This window comes from Octodon degus, unplaced genomic scaffold (assembly GCF_000260255.1).
Source record: "Octodon degus isolate 3935 unplaced genomic scaffold, OctDeg1.0 scaffold00016, whole genome shotgun sequence".
Taxonomy (NCBI): Eukaryota; Metazoa; Chordata; class Mammalia; order Rodentia; family Octodontidae; genus Octodon; species Octodon degus.
Genome location: NW_004524592.1, coordinates 22,575,014 through 22,593,963, shown reverse-complemented (window position 1 = coordinate 22,593,963; position 18,950 = coordinate 22,575,014). Strand labels below are relative to the sequence as shown.

The 18,950-nt window shown below is 47.7% G+C and overlaps 1 protein-coding gene across 1 annotated transcript in view; it reads left to right on the top strand.

The window, feature by feature from the left end:
* Positions 1-14,787, top strand: part of LOC101580159 (cytochrome P450 2U1) — a 15,146-nt gene extending 359 nt beyond the window's left edge. The window contains exons 2-6 of the mRNA XM_023710076.1: positions 7-210; positions 6,943-7,578; positions 10,682-10,843; positions 12,163-12,330; positions 13,399-14,787. Coding sequence (XP_023565844.1) covers positions 7-210; positions 6,943-7,578; positions 10,682-10,843; positions 12,163-12,330; positions 13,399-13,577 — 1,349 coding nt within the window. The 3' untranslated portion in view covers positions 13,578-14,787. The remainder of the gene's footprint in view (positions 1-6; positions 211-6,942; positions 7,579-10,681; positions 10,844-12,162; positions 12,331-13,398) is intronic.
* The last annotated feature ends 4,163 nt before the right edge of the window (positions 14,788-18,950 follow it).

The window sequence follows — 18,950 nt, the reverse complement described above, 5'->3', positions numbered from 1 at the left end:
GGGGCCCTGCGTGGGGCCGCGCGGGCTCGCAGGCGCTGCTGGCCGGGCTGGCGCGCGAGTACGGCAGCGTCTTCAGCTTCTTCTTGGGCCCCCAGCGCGTCGTGGTGCTGAGCGACTTCCGCAGCGTGCGCGAGGCGCTGGTGCAGCAGGCCGAGGTCTTCAGCGACCGCCCGCGGGTGCCGCTCATCTCCATCGTCACCCAGGAGAAGGGTGAGCGGGGGCAAGGGTGGCAGCCCTCCTGTCACACCGCCATGCACGTGTGTCCGCTACCGCCCTTGAGCTCACCTGCACCACACACCTGCTCCACGCCTGCACTTTCACCTGGGACGTGGTGGGCCCCTTTTCCCCAGGGCCCTTAGGAATCAGCCCCACAGCGGGACCAAGAACCGAATAAGAAAGCCGCGGGCAAACTGAGGTCGGGAAGCAGGGATGAGGCTCTGTCTTCCTGGTATGACCGCCCTTTTGGAGAAGGTCAGAGCTGAGGTGTCTTCCCTGTCCAGAAGCGGAGAGAACAGAGTGCAGGACCCTGACAGATGCCCTGCGCCTCTGCAGCTGAGCGCAACGCTGTGCCCACTTCCCGTGGCCCTGCCTCCTTCCTCTGCGCTCTCCTTTAGCAGTTCCCTGCTGGGCACTGGCCTGGGACCCCATACGCCGCCGCCGCCGCCCCCCCTCGTTCCTTGTGCCCACTAGTCTGTCCCAGGAGTTGGTTTCACTACATGGCCAAGTGGGTCAGGCCACCTTACTGGTGTCTCTCCCGCTGTATGCCCAGCATTCCGACTTCTAGGATTTTTTTTTTTTTTTTTTTTTTTTTTGTTCCTCGAATGGCTTCAGGGCACTTTTGGCCAGCGGGAGAGTTGTGAGGTTCGAACTCCAGCAACCTGAGGCTGAGAGCTTTGTGGAAGCAGCCACTTAAAGGCCTGAGCTAGGGCCAGGCCCCCTATTCCGACTTCTAGACACCCCTTAGTTTTGTAACCTTGGGTCCATGTGTGGCCCTGCACCCGTGCCACACCGGCAGGATTGAGCCCAGAGCTTGACATGTGTTGCTTAAGTAGATGACTGGCTGTTGCCTGTCCTGGGCACAAAGGTCTGGACTTCTTGGAATACGACCCAGAGGTTTGATTTGGGTTCTAAAGGAGCAGTCGCGACAGTCACTGCCCTTTTATGCCTCACTGCAGAACAAGTATTGCTGTCCACACATCTTTTCCTCACCTTCACTCTGGGGCTTCTGCTTAGAATTCTGTGATCTCCTGGCTTTAGGGATGATGTGAAACAAACAAGAAACACGGTAACCAAGCTAATGGAAGAGATTTGTTTGTGAAACTAGGTTAGTTCTGTCATAAAGGCTCATGAAGCATGTTTTTAGGGTCCTTTTCTGTAAACCAGTATAAATTACCATTTGGGGGAAAACAAGAATTGCAGTTCAGTAATCAGACTGCTTTTTTAGAATTTCTGCGGTATACACAATGGAACTGCAAAAATTTGAAGACAAACTACAACAATTAATGTCTGTTTATCAATTGAGAACCGACATTCTTGTGATAAAGCAAGATCATTTACTAAGAGGAACATGGCTCTTGCCAGCTAAATGACTATAAGCAACACATAAGGTAGCAATTCAGGAAAACAATTTAGTTTTATTGTTATGAACAGCATGTTCATATAACAATCATGTGCCCAGCTTGGTAGTACATACCTGTAATCCCAGCACTCAGGAGGTTGAGGGAAGAGTTTCGCTGTGAGTCTGAGGCCAGCCTGGGCTACAAAGTGAATTCAAGGCCAACCTGGACTACATAATGAAACCTTGTCTCAAAAAGATTTTTAAAAAGATAGCAATCACTGACTACATTACACCAAGACAATTAGACTCTTAAAATAAGGCATATTGCATCTAATCATAATTTATCTTACTAAAAGTATAAAGTAAAACTATATAAAAAGACTTTGAAAGATCTGGAGCCTAGGCATTTCAATAGCATGTTTTAGACAGCCCTTGATTAGAAGCCTTTAGAATTTAGGTAAGTCTGTGCCTTAGCCAGTGTCTACACTGGCATACTGTCTCATATTTCATGGTGATGAACTAAGACTCATATTTGTGACCTTGAAAGACTAAAACCACATGTAGATATAGACACTGCATATTAACCGACACGGTGAATACAACATATCTGGGGTAAGAAAACCCCAATATCTTTTTTCCTGCAACTGGAAAGGCTTTTCTTTTTTAAAGAAAATATTTCTTAAAAGCCCATTCTACATATCATAGCAAGAAGTAGACAGACACTGTAGCTGTTTATTATTGCAAGCAGGCCTTTCTAGCCTCTTTAAACTGTTAGCAGGAGGACATGAACACCCCAGGTCAGTCAGCCAAATAAAAGATGGTTTTTAACACTATTACTTATGTATTAAATGAGTAACTGCCCTTATACACGGTGGCTTTAAGATTGAAGTAGGTCAGGAAAAATAAAGCTAGGGAAAGGGTGACAAGGAAATACTAATTTTAACTGTAAAAAAGAGCTGAAGCTTCAGGAGGGAAAGTTCCCCAAGGTTTCAAAGCCCCTTTCCCTGTTTGTTGAGTCCAGAAAATTCCCATGGGACATAGAGCTGCCCTCTGCCTATAAATCGGGGTGTACTTTTCTCCTGTACACTGAGGTGGCACTCTTCCTCCCAGACCCCATCCTAAGGAGGCAGCACTATGAAGCTGGCAGGCTCTCTAAGCTTCCAGCTCCCATAAATGGTTCACACCCTAATGCAGCCCAGAAGGGGTCACTCCAGGTGGTGGGAACATGTGGCCTCCACTGCCCACCTTGGATACTCCTGGGACCCTGTACTCTCCCACCCCAACCATGGTGTGCTGTCTTGAGAGTGCACACATCTTCAAACCTGCCTAGGACCTTTCTCTCTCTCTCTCTCTCTCTCTCTCTCTCTCTCTCTCTCTCTCTTAATTTTTTTCTGCCTCGGGCCTTTCTAATGCATCACACAGATGCATCCTGAAATTCTTTTCTGTTCTAAGTCAGTGAACCTACAACCAGCTCCATGGGTGGGGACAGTTGATTCCATTCTCCTTGTGGGGGACCTCCCCACTGGGTGGTAGGACATCTTAAAACAATGAACTAAAATGACTTAATCATCTTCTAGCTGCTTATTTAAAGTGTATTCTCTAACCTACTCACCTGTATTAGAAGAAGTAATTCTTTGACAGAAGCTTATTTTTTGATACTTATTATTCCTCTCTACTAGTTACTTGCAAAATTATTAAAGGATTAGATATCTCTTGATGGGCTGTCACAAACTGTACCCGTGTGTGCACACCTACACACAGCCAGCCACACACACCCACAATCTATGAAGCACACTTAACAGACCCCAGGACATGATATTTTATAGATTTTATGAAGCCAAAAAATACTTCAGTTTATATTCAGCAAATGTTTTTAGTATTTTATTTAATTTACTAGCAACCTAGATTGGTTTTTTACTTATATCACACACATTTATGATGGTCTCATTATACCCATCTAATTCATTTTTAAGTTACTTCTAAGCTATGTACAAAATTTGTAGCATCAGATGCGTACAATCAGAGTCCCAAGACATTTCTTTCTCCAAGAGGGGTGGGGGGATTCCAAGAACTACTGTACTTAGAAAACAGTAGGTGCTATGTGTCAGACACGAAAAGCAGCTTTCATTGGGTGGCACTGTGGGCAAAGCAGGTCAGCAGTCCAAAGTCACTTTTATTTATCTTTCCAAGGGTTGCTTAGGTCATGGGACCTAAAAGACATGGGCTTCTGTTTTCTTAATGAGTGCTCCACTAATTCTAATTTAATTTGGTGCCATATAAAACACTTTACAAACACAAGTACAATGTAGTTATAACCTACAGTAACATACAGTAACATAGAAACACAGACACACAAAGACTTATTACTTACCTGCTTTTAAAAAGTTACACTGATGCTGTGCTGGCCCCGCCCTCTGGGGCATGCTGAGACAGCGTGGTGGCACGTGCCTGTAATCCTGGCTCTTGGGAGGCTGTAAAGAGGCTGATCACAACAAGTCTGATCTAGTAGTGAGATCCTGAACATCCTGCAGACCCTTCCCTAAAGTACAAAAATAAATAAATAAAATAAAAAATTACACTGTTGACCAGATTTTCCTTACTCCTCACTTTTAATCCTAAAATTCTGTGTTGTAAAATACAGTTCTTCATCTAAGCAAAGTAAAGAGTTTATCTGTGAAAGCCATAAGGCCCTTGGTAGGTGCCTCCGTTCTGACTGAGTTTCCTGAAGTTTCCCTACCTGCTTTCACTTACAGATCTGAGTCAGTTTTAAGCAGACCTTGAGCAGGGTTTTAATGTATTTCCCAGGAATTGCAACATGGACACAGGTGAGAAGGTTACACATTTTCTCCTGGCTGGATGCCCGAGTCTTGCAATGTGTGAAAGGCAACCCCACTAGAGACCTCAGGTGCTGCCAGGGATACAAAGGCAAGCATCCTCAGTCAGCTTTCTACCTGATCATGTGGCAGAGTAAATGATGGAGGAGTGGTAGGAGAAAGCAAGGGAGAGGAGCGATTGCTAGCAAATGGTAGTTAAGAAATGTCTGAAACAATTGAGAAGATGGCCATACCATACAGGGTTCAGAATAAACTGGGATTGTGGACAAAGGCTTGTTGGGGAGTACTGAAGACCCTTGTGGTAGTGCCTGGTGTTGCCCAGGTAAATGTGGGCTTCCCGGTAGCAAAGCAAACTATGTAGAGTTCAAATGCATGGAACCAAGTGAAAATGAGTGAATTCACCAGTTCTTGTTTTAAAAAAAGATGAACTCAAGAGAGCCAAAATAAAGTAGCTGTAGATATCATCCTAGCCAAAGTTACTCCAAAGAAACATGACCTCTTCTGGGGATTGTACCCAGAACCTTGTCCTGAGCTGTATCCCCATTCCCTCAGATTTCTGGGGGGAGATGAGGACTGCATCTTGCTAGGTTGTTCAGGCTGGGCTCACACATGGGACCCTCCTGTGTTGGCCTTCCAGGGTGCTGGGATTACTGGTGTGCATTGCCATGCCTGGCTCCAGAGAATTTTCAAGACAGTTACATTCAGAGTGCACTTCAGTTCTGTAGTCCATGCTGTACCACAACACAGACAGCTTTGTTTGAGTCACAGGTGATGGAGATTTCTCGAGGGAGCTCCCAGGTGGCACAAGTACTCTCTGTTCCTAAGAAAATCACAGAGCAGATGCCAGACCCAGCAAGTGTCCCTAGTCTCCTGTGGCATCTCTTCAGACAAATTGGTCACAGGCAAACCCCAAACCCAAAGACTGATATGTGCAAGTGTCATTTCTTTTAAAACTTATTTATCAAATGCTATTGAAAAAGTGAAAAACTTGACATGTGGAGTACAGTGCCACGCAGTTAAGAGTATCAAGAAATAAGAACACTGTACAGTAGGTAAGCAAAGATTCTAGAATAAGGAAATCTGATCAATGATAAAAATGTTGAAAGTATCGACTGATGGCCCCTGTTTGGAACAATGAGCATGTTCCGACCCTGCTCGTAGATACATAGCTGGTGTCCTCTCACCCTGCAGAATAATTTGGCCAGGTCTGGTCGTGTTGAAGGTGTACATGTGTCATGACTCATCCCTTAGCTCTGACCAGTATCTTCACAGTGAGGAATTCAGTGGTAGAATTAGTATACTTTCAGACTTGCAAAATCTTTAGCAATTTCTCTGTCATACAACCTTTCTTGGAATCTTCTAGAGGCTGTGCTTCAGCACAACGAGAGTAAAAGAAGAAAGAGGAAGATAGAAATCAGGAAATGGGCTCTACCACAGAAGAGTCTACCAGAATTCCTACGTGATAGGTCGCACTGGAGATTTAGGTGGATACTTGGACAGTTTAAGGCCACATTTTGGGGTGATTTTGCTGGGTTTGATGGAGATGAACACATGAAAATCAAGTAAGGTAGAATTGAGGATGGCTTTGGTGAGTATAGATGTTTTTTGGTTTTCGTGGTGCTGGGAATTATGCTCAGGCACTGACCTACAACCCTAGCCTTTAAGATTTTATTGTTGTTTTGTTTTGGAGTCCTGATCTTCCAAAGATGCTAAGTTGCCCAGGCAGGGCTCAAACCTGGATCCTCCTGCCTCAGCCTTTCAGCGCTGTGGGATTATAGGTGTGCCCCAGCATACCTGGTTAAGATGCTTTTACATTGCTGATGTTGTCAACAAGCAACAATATTATGACTTGCCAGTTAAAAGAGTCCAGACTGAGAGTGGTGTGTCTGACCCAATTGTGATGTTTATTTATCCAGCGAAGTTAACGATCACCTCTGTGTCCACAGCACCATGCTCACAGCAGGGATTTTGAAGCGCGGGTTCCGTCCCTGCCCTCCTGCCAATCTGTTACTGTTCTCCTTCTTGATCTTCTGAATGTGAGTTCAGCTGGCCAGAAATGTTTGTGAAGCCCAGTGACCCCCAATGAAGTAGAAGGCCATTTCAGTGTGCTCTGATTTTGTACTACTTTCCATTTCACCAGCAGTTACTGTCAATCCTAATGGCTTTTCCTCAGTTCTCCTCAATCAACAGGACCTGATGGCATGCTCAGAAATTGGGATTATATCGTTAGACTTTTAGTATCTTGTCTGCTGACATGGGCTGGGCTGGCTAGCACGGTGTCGTCAGCTTGGTGGAAGGGACCTGAGAGTTACACGGCGTGCTTCTGGTTCAGTGTCACCCACAGTGTTCTCTCACCCGCATTTTAAACTTTTGTTTGTTTTTGTTTTTGAGTCTGGGTCTTGGTATGTAGTGTGGGCAGGACTTGAACTAACCTCATAGTTCAGGCTGGCCTCAACTCGTAGTCATCCTCCTGACTCAGCTGCCCAGGGCTGAGATTGCAGGCAAGTGCTTCCATACCTGGCTCACCTCCTTTCTTGCTGTCCTCTGCAGGGGTTGTGTTCGCACCCTATGGCCCCGTCTGGCGACAGCAGAGAAAGTTCTCGCATGCCACTCTTCGTCACTTCGGCCTGGGCAAGCTGAGTTTGGAGCCCAAGATCATTGAGGAGTTTAAGTTTGTGAAGCAGGAGATGCAGAGGCATGGGGATGACCCCTTCAGCCTGGTCCCCATTGTCAGCAATGCCGTCTCCAACATCATCTGCTCCCTGTGCTTTGGCCAGCGCTTTGATTACACCAACAAGGAGTTCAAGAAGCTGCTGGACTTGATGTCACGAGGCTTGGAAATCTGTCTCAACAACCAACTCCTGCTGGTCAATGTGTGCCCCTGGTTTTTCTACCTTCCCTTTGGGCCATTTAAGGAGTTAAGGCAGATCCAAAAGGACATCACCGCTTTCCTTAAACAGATCATCCGTGACCACCAGGACTCTCTGGATGCCCAGAACCCCCAGGACTTCATAGACATGTACCTTCTTCATGTGGAAGAGGAGTGCAGGCGCAACAGCAGCAGCAGCTTCAGCGAGGACTACCTGTTCTACATCATTGGGGACCTGTTTGTCGCCGGGACAGACACCACGACTAACTCCTTGCTCTGGTGCCTGCTGTACATGTCCCTGTACCCTGATGTCCAAGGTAACTAGTAGATGAGCTCCCCGGTCACAGCATAGCCAGATTATTTAGGGAAGGGGAAGCAACTCCAGTGATCTGGAAGCACTAATGTCTTCAGCTGCAAAAGCAAATATATATGTGCATCTCGAGGGAAGCTGGGAAGGGGCCAGTGAAACCTGTTTTTTCTAGAGCAGACTCATTACCTGACTTGATGGCCTCTGCTCTGATTTCTACATGTCTGATTCTCTGGGAAAGACTGATAGGGAAGTAGGACACCTGCCAGGCATGGTGGTACATGCCTGTAATCCCAGAGCTTGGGAGGCTGAGGCAGCAAGATCACTGGGAGTATGGGGCCAGCTTGGGCTACATAAGTGAGATCAGGTGAGCCTGTGCTACATAGTGAGACCCTTTCTGAAAAACAACAAACAGATCAAAAAACAAGTAGAACATCCTAGAGCCAAGCCCTAATGCTTATGCATATCCATTCATCTTGTTTGGAAAATAGAGAGAAGCACAACTCATTCTAACAGGGCAGGGTCAGTAGGCCATGGAGGCAGCTGGACAGTTACAGGGCAGGGTGGGAGTGTGTTCACTCCCGTTGCAGCAGACGTGGTGGATTCACACAGTGCAGAGCTGTCCTGTGACAGCTCTTGTGTTGGAGTCTGACCTGTGTCTCACGGGGCTGGCAGGGCTGTGGATCCTGTTCCCTTGCCATCCGCAGGGCCTTGGCTGGCAGCCCCTTCTGATGTTTGGGCCAGTGCTGCCCCTCCTCTCATGCCATCCCTCATGGTCCCACTGGCTCAGGCTCTGAGCTCACCTGGGTATGGCCAGTGTTCCTGAAGGTGGTAATAAACTGAGAAGCATAGTGTCTGTCATTGTGCCAGCCTCAGAGTGTGAACTAGGATGGCGACAGTGTCTCCATACAGCCAAGTCTCATGGAGCCATTGTCATGGGTGGGCTGTTTCTGACTGGAATGTTGCTGTGTGACACATGATTGTACTTAGGTGAGGCACAATAGCATCACTGTGGTCTCTTGTCATGTGCTGTTGTAGGGACATGTGTGGGGGGACTCTGTCCTCAGTGTGGTGGTAGTGGCCAGGTAGGGACACCTGAAAGGACAATGAAATTCTCCTAGGACCCTGGTTAATTCCCACAGGAGTGCTGCTGTGGCCTGAGCTCTAAAGTGTCCCTTAAAGGCTCAGGTGTTCACAGCATGGTCTGCAGCTGAGGTATGGTAGTGGAACCTTGGGAGGCAGGGCCTGGTAAAAGTATAGGTCAGTGGGTGTGTGTGCCTTACAAGGAATCCTGGGACCCTGCCCTTTCTCACCTTGAAGTACAAGCCAGACCTGGTCCTGCTTAGTTTCCCAGTTAGACAAGGTGAAACACTTCCAGGGTAGCATGGCTGTGGGTGGGCTTGGCCCTTCTCTCTGCATCTCAGATAAGTAGCTTTGCTCTGCTGTGTGCGCCTGCCTCGTTCCTCCTGCCACAGTCTCAGAGTGACAGGACCAAGGGACTGTGGAATGCAGCTGGGAACAAAACAAACCTTTTTTCTCTGAAGTCCATCTCCTCAGGTATTCTGTCACGGTGCCGGGAACCAGATGCAGTGAATTAGGGTAAGAGGAGCAAGTGTGGCTCCCAATCCCTCTGGCTTCCTGTTACCTCCACCTTTCACCCTCTCACATGCTTGGGCTGTAGTGTTGCCCACTGTGTTGTACACAGCCCAGAGGCTGTCACTGAAAGCTGGGCAGACAGGCTGCCTCCCAGGGCTTTCATCTCTGCACTGTGAGCTAAGGAAGCCTCTTCCCTGTTCCACACCATGCGAGATGTTGAGTTTACAAGGGGATGAAGGTATGCATGTGTTGGAGTTGCCATCTTCCTCCATGGATGGCACTGTGCCATCTAGTAATGATTGCCAAGTAACAGATTATCCCAAAATTTAACAGTTCAAGACACCACTGTATTACTTAATATGGTTTCTGAGGGCTGGGGAGATGGCTCAGTGGAATAAGGTGCTTCCCTGGCAAGTGCAAGGGTCTGAGTTCAATCCCCGGTCCCCCCTGTCCCCCCAAAAAATATGGTTTCTGAGGGTCAGGAATCCAGGAGTGCTTTGTCCTGGTGATTCTAGTTCAGGGTTTCTCATGAAATTACAGTCAGTATGTTGACTGGGCTGTAGTCATCTGTAGGCTTACTTGAGGCTGAAGGACCCACTTCCAAGGTGGCTCCCACATGCTGTAGGTCACAGGCCACCCTTCCTTCCACTCTGACCTTCCCATGGGCTGCTAGACTTAGTGGCTGCCCTCCCCCAAAGGGAGTGACTCAAGGGGGTGAATGACAGGTGAGCCACTAATTTTTTTTTTTTTTTTCAGAACCGGGGATTGAACTCAGGCCCTTGCGCTTGCCAGGGAAGCGCTTATTCCACTGAGCCATCTCCCCGGCCCCACCACTAATCTTCTAAGTGATGTGGCATTACTGTGCCCTACATCTTGGAACAAAGGGAGAGGGGATATACAGGATATAACCCGTGTGGGTCTGCATTCCACTACTGTAGCAGAATGCCTGACGTGAACCACTTATCAAGAGGGACATTCTGTTTGGGCTTATGGTTTTGCCTGTGCAAGGCAGCACATTGTGCCTGGGCCGTGTGGTAGAGCAAAGCTCCACTTGTGCTCAGGCCGCAAAGGAGAGAGGAAGGAAAAGGTGTGCCACAAAGACTAGCCTCCCCCAGGCCCAGGCTCCTCTCCACCACTTTATAGTAGCCCTTGGAGCAAGCCTGTAGCACACACACAGGCCCAGGGGCTTTCCAGAGCAGGCTGCAGCCACCCCGAGCTGGGCTCTTGGGGCAGCTAGAACAATGCCTACCATCCTGTCAGCCTCAAGCTTCAGCCCCTTGTTCACATGCGGATGACTCAGGGCACTCCTGCCTCCAGCACTCCCTCTTCTACCCCTCTGGCCACACCCCAGAAAGCACAGGTCCCAAAGCCTGCCATCCCACTTGGCACATCTGACCCATACTGTGTCCTGGCACTGCCAGCCTATTAACATGTAAGGGAAAAATGGAGGTGGGCATGGGCAGGCACTCAGCTCTCTCTAAGGCAGATCGTACAGTGTCTTCTTTTCTCTCACCCAGAAAAGGTCCACGAAGAAATCGAGAGGGTCATCGGCCCTGCCCGAGTGCCCTCTCTCACTGACAAGGCCCAGATGCCCTACACAGAGGCCACCATCATGGAGGTGCAGAGGCTGACGGTGGTGGTGCCGCTGGCTATTCCACACATGACCTCGGAGAAGACAGGTGAGTCGGGGCTTGGTCCTGGGATGATGCCCTTGCTGGGAGCACATGTGGGGTGGTGGCCACTATCACAGATATCACGATGTTCTGGGGCTGGTTTTGCTCGTAGCGGTCCACTCCTGGGCGAAGCGCTGCGCGCGGACCACTAAGCTTTATTGATAGCTGGGCAGGGCATAAATGCTCACACTGCCACAACAAATGATGCCATCATTTTCCATTTTTTATCTCACCTTATTTTATTTTAGTTCTGGTTTCGTAAGACAGGGCCTAGCTATGAAATTCAGGGTGGCCTGAACCTCACAGTGGAGCCAAGACTCGTGTTGAACTCAGTTTTCCTGCTGCCACAGCCCGCGTATCAGGATTACAGGCCTGTGCCACCACATCTGACACCAACACCGAAGTATAAATCAGGTGCATTGCAGAAACAATTTGAGTTAGCAAAGGTGTTCTCAGTCCACCTCACGGCAGTCAGAAGAGTTAATCTTACTGAGGCAAGAAAGAGTTTCACTAGACAGTACCCTGCCTCAATTTTTAAATTCTGCCTCTAAGCCTAGCACTGTAGTGCACACATGTGATCCCAGCACTTGAAGGGCTGAGGCAGGAGGATAGCTGCAAATTTAATGCCAGTCTGGGCTACATAGTGAATTCAGGGCAAGCCTGAGCTACATAGTAAGACCCTGTCTCAAAGCAACAAAAACAAGCAAAACGAGAAAATTCTGCAACCAAAGCATAACTATTACACAATCAGGAGGAACTGATCTGATTCTCACATTGACTGCCGTGGGTGAAATCTATGGAGCAGGTGTTGTCGAGACTGTCTTCCAATCCCTGTCAGGAAGGCGTCACTCCCCTGGAGAGGGCTGTCATGTGATGGGCTTAAAAGAACACAGGGTCACTGAGGCCTTGGGGTGCCGATCTGAGGAATCACGCCATGCAGAGCACCTTTCAGGCATTGCTTAAAGTGTAAGTGCCTGGGCTGACATCGCTCCTTTATCTTGGTTCACCTTCCTCAGACCTCGCCCAGACAGCTCTGAGCTGTTGTACTCCATGCAAGTCACAGGATGTGCTGTTCTCCGGGGATTACTTGAAAGGCTCGTTATCTGTGCCTTAGTGTTTCCCTGACTCCCTCAGTCAACATCCATCAGAGCGCCTGTCACAGGCTGGGCCCTGGGCCGGCACCAAGGGTCCAGGTGGCCATGTGCTAAGATGTGTCTCTGCCCCAAGGACCATGAGTTAAGACACTCACCAGGAAACTTGCCCCCAGACAGTGATATTTAGGGAGAACAGCAGCAAAATGAATGATGCTGTGTCTGTCGCCTCAGTGCTCCAGGGCTATACCATTCCCAAGGGTACGGTGATCCTGCCCAACCTGTGGGCTGTGCACAGAGACCCGGCCATCTGGGAGAAGCCAGACGAGTTCTACCCCAGTCGATTTCTGGATGACCAAGGGCATCTTGTGAAAACAGAAGCCTTTATTCCTTTTGGAATAGGTCGGTAAAACCTTACAATTTTCATTAACATAATTTTAAAAACAGAAGTAGAAAGAGTGGGTGTCACTCAATGGTAGAGCGCTTGTCTGGCCTGGGCAAGGCCCTGGGTTTAAGAAAGCAAAAGCAGAACTGAAAGTATCACTTCTTTTTCCGTGGTGTTGTGAAATATTTCTTTATTGGTTGGCTAATGGAAGAGATAAGTAATTTAGATAACATATTTCTACTATGCTCACCTCAGAGTTTAGAAACAGGAAGAGGGCTGGAGACAGAATTCAGTGGGAGAATGCTTGCCTGCGATGCTCAGGGACTGGCATTCAACCCCTAGGCACAGAAAGGAGAGCCAGGCAGGTGGGTGGGCAGGTGGGCGGGCGGGCGGGCAGGCAGGAGGCAGGCGGGAGGGCAGGAGGCAGACTGAGGGAGACACGAAGGAATACAACTGGATGCTGTCCTTTCTGGGCTCTCTGGGCTCTGGCTAGGTCCCAGGACGCCAAGAGCAGTTTCTGGACCCCCACTCGGCCAGTGAGGGAAAGGCTTGAGTCACAGCTGTCCCTCTTTGAGGCTCCTAGTTTGGGACCTACGGGATACTTTTATGGAAGAGGAAGGCTCCAGAGATTCTGACTTTCCCTCCTCAGTCCATCAAGTAGCAGCCAAGGAAAACAGTAAGCAGGCAAGGACCAGATGGGGTCAGTGTCTGTAGGTCCTGCCTGGAGAAGGACAGCTTTTTAGGAGTAGCAGTGAAGCTATGAACTTGCAGTGGAAAAGTTCTGTTCATCCTGCTCTGCTGGAGACGGTTGTTTATGTGGCAATTTATTCTAAAACTATTATCTGCATTTACAACACCAATTTAAGTAAGTTAGGTATGTGTTATAACTTTCTACCTCTGCCAGGTGTGGTGGTGCACACCTGTAATCCCAGCACTTGGGAGGCTGAGACAGGAGAAGCACAGCAAATTCGAAGCCAGCCCAGGCTACATTAGAGAGTTCAAGGGGAGCCTGAACTACACTGTGAGCCTGGAATCTGCGTTTTCTGAATTGGGAATGGGGCCAGAGTCCTGATCTCCTCTTGCAGGGAAGCGGGTGTGCATGGGCGAGCAGCTGGCCAAGATGGAGCTGTTCCTGATGTTCGTGAGCCTGCTGCAGAGCTTCGCGTTCGCACTGCCCCAGGACGCCAAGGAGCCCATCCTGACAGGGAGATTTGGCCTCACTTTGGCCCCTCACCCATTCAATGTTGTCGTTTCAAAGAGATGAAGAGGAGTGGCCCAAGGAGAGGAGAGCGTGCACCTTGCTGTGTGTCCTATAACAGCTTCTTCCTGTGCTGCTGACAGTGTCTGGCAGCCTAGCAGATGCGGCTAGGCTCAGGCCAGAGAGCCATCGTGACTGGGGGAGGGAGGCAGGTGTCCCAGCAGGACTTGCCAGCATTCACACCGAGAGGCTGTGCTTTCCAAGTGCCTGGGTGCCTGCCTTCCCAGAGGTGGTTTCTGCCACGAGCTGTCTTCCCCAGCCTCTGTCCTAGCACACTACAGTGGCATTCAGAACTCACTGCTGTTCCAGCATCAGATGTGTCCTCATGTCACCAAGACCTTCTTCCAAGCTGCGGATGATCCGATCCCCCTGCTGGCTTCTTAAGACCTCTAACACTGTGAAGGTGGCTTCCAGCCTGGAACACAGTGAGAGGCTTGATGGTGAGGTTACACCGAGGTAGATATTTGTTTTGAAAGTACAGGTTCTGTGTCACCTCTTTGTTCTGTTATAGGTATCTTTTACGATTTTACTTTTGAGCTTTTGTAGACACAGAATGAAGTGGACCCTTGTCCAGTCCTCTGAGGGAAAAAGAAGTCGGGGTTTCGCCACTCCTGACGACGGTCTTCCTTTGCCCACACACCCCTACAAGGAGCCTGTGGAAGAACATGGAGCCCCAGCGCTGCCAGCACCCAGCCCTTGAGGCGCTCGTCGGGGATCTGCCCGCTGCCAGCCTGTGTGACCCAAATGGCCACAGACAGGTAGCATCTTTTCTTCTGTGGAGAGCAGCCCCCCAACAGAGGACAGTTTGCAGCTGGAGTCCTCTCCTGAGCTGTTGGGAAAAGGGCACTGCCATGGCCAGCTGCTGGCGGGAAGCCCCCCGTCCCTGTGGAGCACCCCACCCACCGCTGTGCTGGCTCCTAGGAAGGACCGCGGTGAGCCTCTCCTGCTCCCACACTGCGCTAAGGCCTCACCTCGTGCACCTGATCCAGTGGCAGTGAAGCACGGAGGCTCAGGGAAGCTAAAGAGACAAATGCCACTTCTGGATGAGACCCTGGGCTGGACAGGAGCCAGCCCTGATGGCCCTCTTCCTCCTGACTGGCTCTTCACAGGGAGGGAGTGCTGCCTGTCACAGCACCTGCTTTCTGTGGCTCCCTGCTTGATGGGGAGTGACTTTGGGTGAGAGTACTGTTCTTTCTTTCTTTCTTTTTTTTTTTTTTTTTTTTTTTGTCTTTTTGAAACAGGGTCTTGCTGTGCAGTTCATGCTGGCCTTCAACTCACTTTGTAGCCTAGGGTAGCCTCAAACTTGCAGCAATCCTCATGCCTCAGCCTCCAGAGGGCTGGCTTTACAGGCATGTGCCATCATGCCTGGCTTCAGTGAGAATACTTAAGGGCAAGTTCCATTCCATTATTTCTTTCTTTTCTGTCTTTGGAAGATAGCCTCTTGCTATGTGGGCCAGACCGACCTTGAACTCAATGCTAATCCTTCTGCCTCAGCCCTCCTAAGTGCTGGGATGATGGGAGTGTGCCTCCATCCCATTTCAGTATGACTGGTGGATGGTTATTTTTGTTACTTGACTTTTGAAAATCAGTATATGTTATTTCTTAATATCAGTTTAAGCCAAATTTTTTTAAATTGCTAGATTTCTGTTCATTTTCAAAACCATTTTAAACTTAGAATGAGTTTAAATGCCTTAGCTGTGATGGGCCAGCCTCACAAGGTGAGCTCCCAGGGCCAGGCTGGACCATGTCCAGGGCTCACTCTTTCCTGAGGCTGAGAGGGCCACTGTGCTCAGAAGGCTAGAGGAGAGGGAAGAGGGAGGAGAGGTCATGCCTTTGAGAAGAGAGAAAGCGGAAAGCTGAACTTGAACACCTGGGTTGGAAAGCCCACCTGCAGCTGTCCCTCTTCCTAGCTGTTTCCAGAGGGGCAGACCCAGCTCCGCTACCCCACCCCACCCCGCCCCACCCCTGCCATCAGGCAGCTGGGTTTTCTAGGGTAAAGGTTGAGCTTTCCTATGATGGAGCACATTCTCAGACAGCTCATTCCTGCTCAGGGAGTAGAAATAACTATGCTAGTAGAAACCCAGGAGAGGAAGCAAAGACGGAAGCTTAGAGTCAGGCATCACTTTGTCTGACTCTACACTCTCTGCAATTCTCTGCATCATTTATGCCATTTTTCTCACTTATGTATATAACTAAGCACTTATCATATAGATCTGTGAAATACAGACCAATCTTTAGGTCATTATGTGCCTTGAGAATTTTTTTTTTTTTAAAGAAGAACTGCAAATGAACTAAACACAGAAATGAGTGATATGGCAAGGCTACCAGGCCGTAGAGGGGCATCTGAGTATGGGCGCTGCTCGGCCTCTAGCAGGACAGTCTGCACTTGAAGGAACGCCTGTGCTTGCAAACTGCACTAAGAACTCAGCGTTAACAGGTTTCTTACTCTAGTTTATATATGGATTTTCTGTATTTCTAACCAAAGAGTTTGTAGCTTACTTGAAAAAGAGAACTTTGAGAACTTGAAAAAAAAAAAAACAAACCTTTGAGATTATCAGAATCTGAAGCTTATTAAACTTTTAAATACAATGCTTCAAGCTGTAGCACTTTTGAAAGAGCTTTATGTTACTCTTGATGCTTTTCCTGCAGATACTGACTTTTGATGAGTTTTGTACTCCGTGGGCTTATCAGAAATATCAAAATAATTGTACTTTGTTTTATGAATCTGCCTGACACCTAACATGTAGTCCTGACCTTTATCAGGGTTTTTGATGCTTTCAGTAAACTTTTTTAATGGAGATAGGGTCATGTTTTGTTTACATAACTCGTAAACAAAATTCTGTTTTATACCAAATATCAAGTAAGAACACAGAGAAACAAAGAGTCCCCTGAAGAGAGATGGCCACACTTGGCCTGGGAGGGGTCATCAGACAGGAGGATTGCTCTGCAGTACACGTGGCCGCTGTCACAGGCACAGAGCGATGTGGCGTGCCCACTGATGGGGTCTCCCACAGCCCAGCACTACTTAGAGTAGCACAAATCTCATGTCCCCTGTGACACAGCATTGAGGACTTCTCCCTGAGGCCCTCCAGGGATCCCACAGCTCACATCATCCTCAGCAGGGGAGATAGCTTCTCGGGGTCCGGCATAGGACAAAGGTGCCCACCCAAAAGAGTCCTTCAAGAAATAAGAACACCCAACCCGGAAGCCAGCAAAATGATCAGTTTGCAGGTGACCTGACCATGTGTATAAAACCCCTAAAGACGGGGCCTGCCAGTTAGATCAGCTGTTTAAGCTCCTGCTTATGCAAACACAGGCACAAGAAACCGAGGTTCAATCCCCAGCTCCACATGCCTTACCAGACCCGCCCTTAAGGCAGCCTGAGCCAGCCAGGAAAACCCAAAACCCTAAAGAGCCAACAAAAACACTGTTGCAATAAACAGATTCAGTAATGTTCCAGGATACAAAATCAACGCATGAAAATTAATGGTATTTTTACTATTGAATACAGCTATCCAAAACATGATTAAAATAAGCCCATTTAAAAGAGTTCCATTTTTGTAAACAACAAAAAGAATAAAATAGGTGTAAGCCAACAAATTTAAAGACTTTAATGCTCAGAGTTATAAAACACTGATGAAAGAAATTAAAGACATAAAAAAGAGACATCTCATATTCATGAATTGTAAGAATAGTAAAATACTTCCCACATGAATGTGTTCATTATATATTGCAAACATATATTGATAAAGAAAAACAAAATGATCACCATCTCCAAAGTGACCTATAGATTCAGTGCGATCCACACACAGTCCTAATGGCATTCCATACAGGTACAGAAAAAAATCTAAAACTCACATGGAACTTCAGAAGATCCCAAAGTAAAAACATTCTGGAGCAAGAATGAGAAGTCTGGAAGCATCACTCCTCTTAATTTCAAAATGAATTATAAAGATGTAATTTAAATGATACAGCATTGGGATAAACACATACCATGTATGCTAAAATATGTGAAGTTTGTAAATCTTTTTATTATAGTAAAGAACAATATGAGCCTTAAAAGCTGGAAATAGTATAAGGAGAGATTTTTAAAAAGATTAAAAAAGGAAAAAAAAAAAAAAAAAAAAGAAAAAAGCAGGGCCAGCCTGACAGCTCAGCAGACTGAAGTGCCTGCTTAGGAAGACTGCAGCCAGGGTTCGATCCCAAGTGTGCCGTGCTGTCCCCACCCCCAGAGGGTGCTGAGATGGTGATTGAGACTGAGCGTGGTGGCGTGTGCTTATAATCCCAGCACTTGAGCGGCTGAAAACAGGAGAATCACTATGAGTCCAATCTACATAGTGAGATCCTGTAGACCCTGTACTAAATACATAAAAATAAATAAGTAAAAATTTAAAAATAAAGAAGATACATGAATGGCTAATAGATGAAAAGGTGTTCAACATCAGTAGACATTAGGAAAACTCATTAAGTACACCTCATACTTGCTAGGATGGTTATAATAAGTATGAGAAATTAACAGGTGTTGGTGAAGATGAGGGGTACATGGAATCCTTCCATGTTGCTGGTGTACTCATTCTGGAAACAGTTCTGTGGTTCATCTAAACATCAGCCTTCACAAGGATGTTCCTTCTGTGCAGCCAGCTGACCATGGCCTGGATGCCCTGAAAACATGAGCCAAGTAAACGTCCCCTTCCTTAAACTGGGTGATGGGGGACGGGGAGAGTGATGGTGAGGCCAGTACATTGCCTATATTATATACTTGATGTGTGGCCCACAGCAATTCCCGTTCATTTCGTGCAGCCCTGGCAAGGCAAATGGCAGATACACTCTACACCCACTAATAAGGTTGGTGGTTGTGCCATTCAATACAGTCACCAAAAAATCTCTGAGTTGCACACTTGAAATGAGCAAATTTCATGACATGTAAAACTTCATAGGCTACATTAGAAAGAACTAACAACCGGGCCTGCCTGCCAGCCCTGCCCCTGGGGTGTGCTGAGACGCGATTGAGACTGGGTGTGGTGGTGCACGCCTGTAATCCCAGCTCTTGGGGGGCTATAAACAAGCAGATCCATACAAGTCCAAACTACTAGTGAGACCCTGAACACCCTGTAGACACTTGCCTAAAATACAAAAAAAAAAAAAAAAAAAAAAAAGGTGACTAAATATAATGCCTGAGCCTAGACTGTATTCAGTATGGAAAGAAAAAATACCTACAAAGGATTTTACCAAGTCAATTAATTAAATTGGTAGATAGATAATAGAAATATACTAATATTGGGGCTGGTGAGATGGCTCAGTGGTCTAAAGCACCTACTTGGAACAAGTTTAGCAAAGCACAGGGACCACGGTTCAATCCCCCAGCACCACATGCCAGCC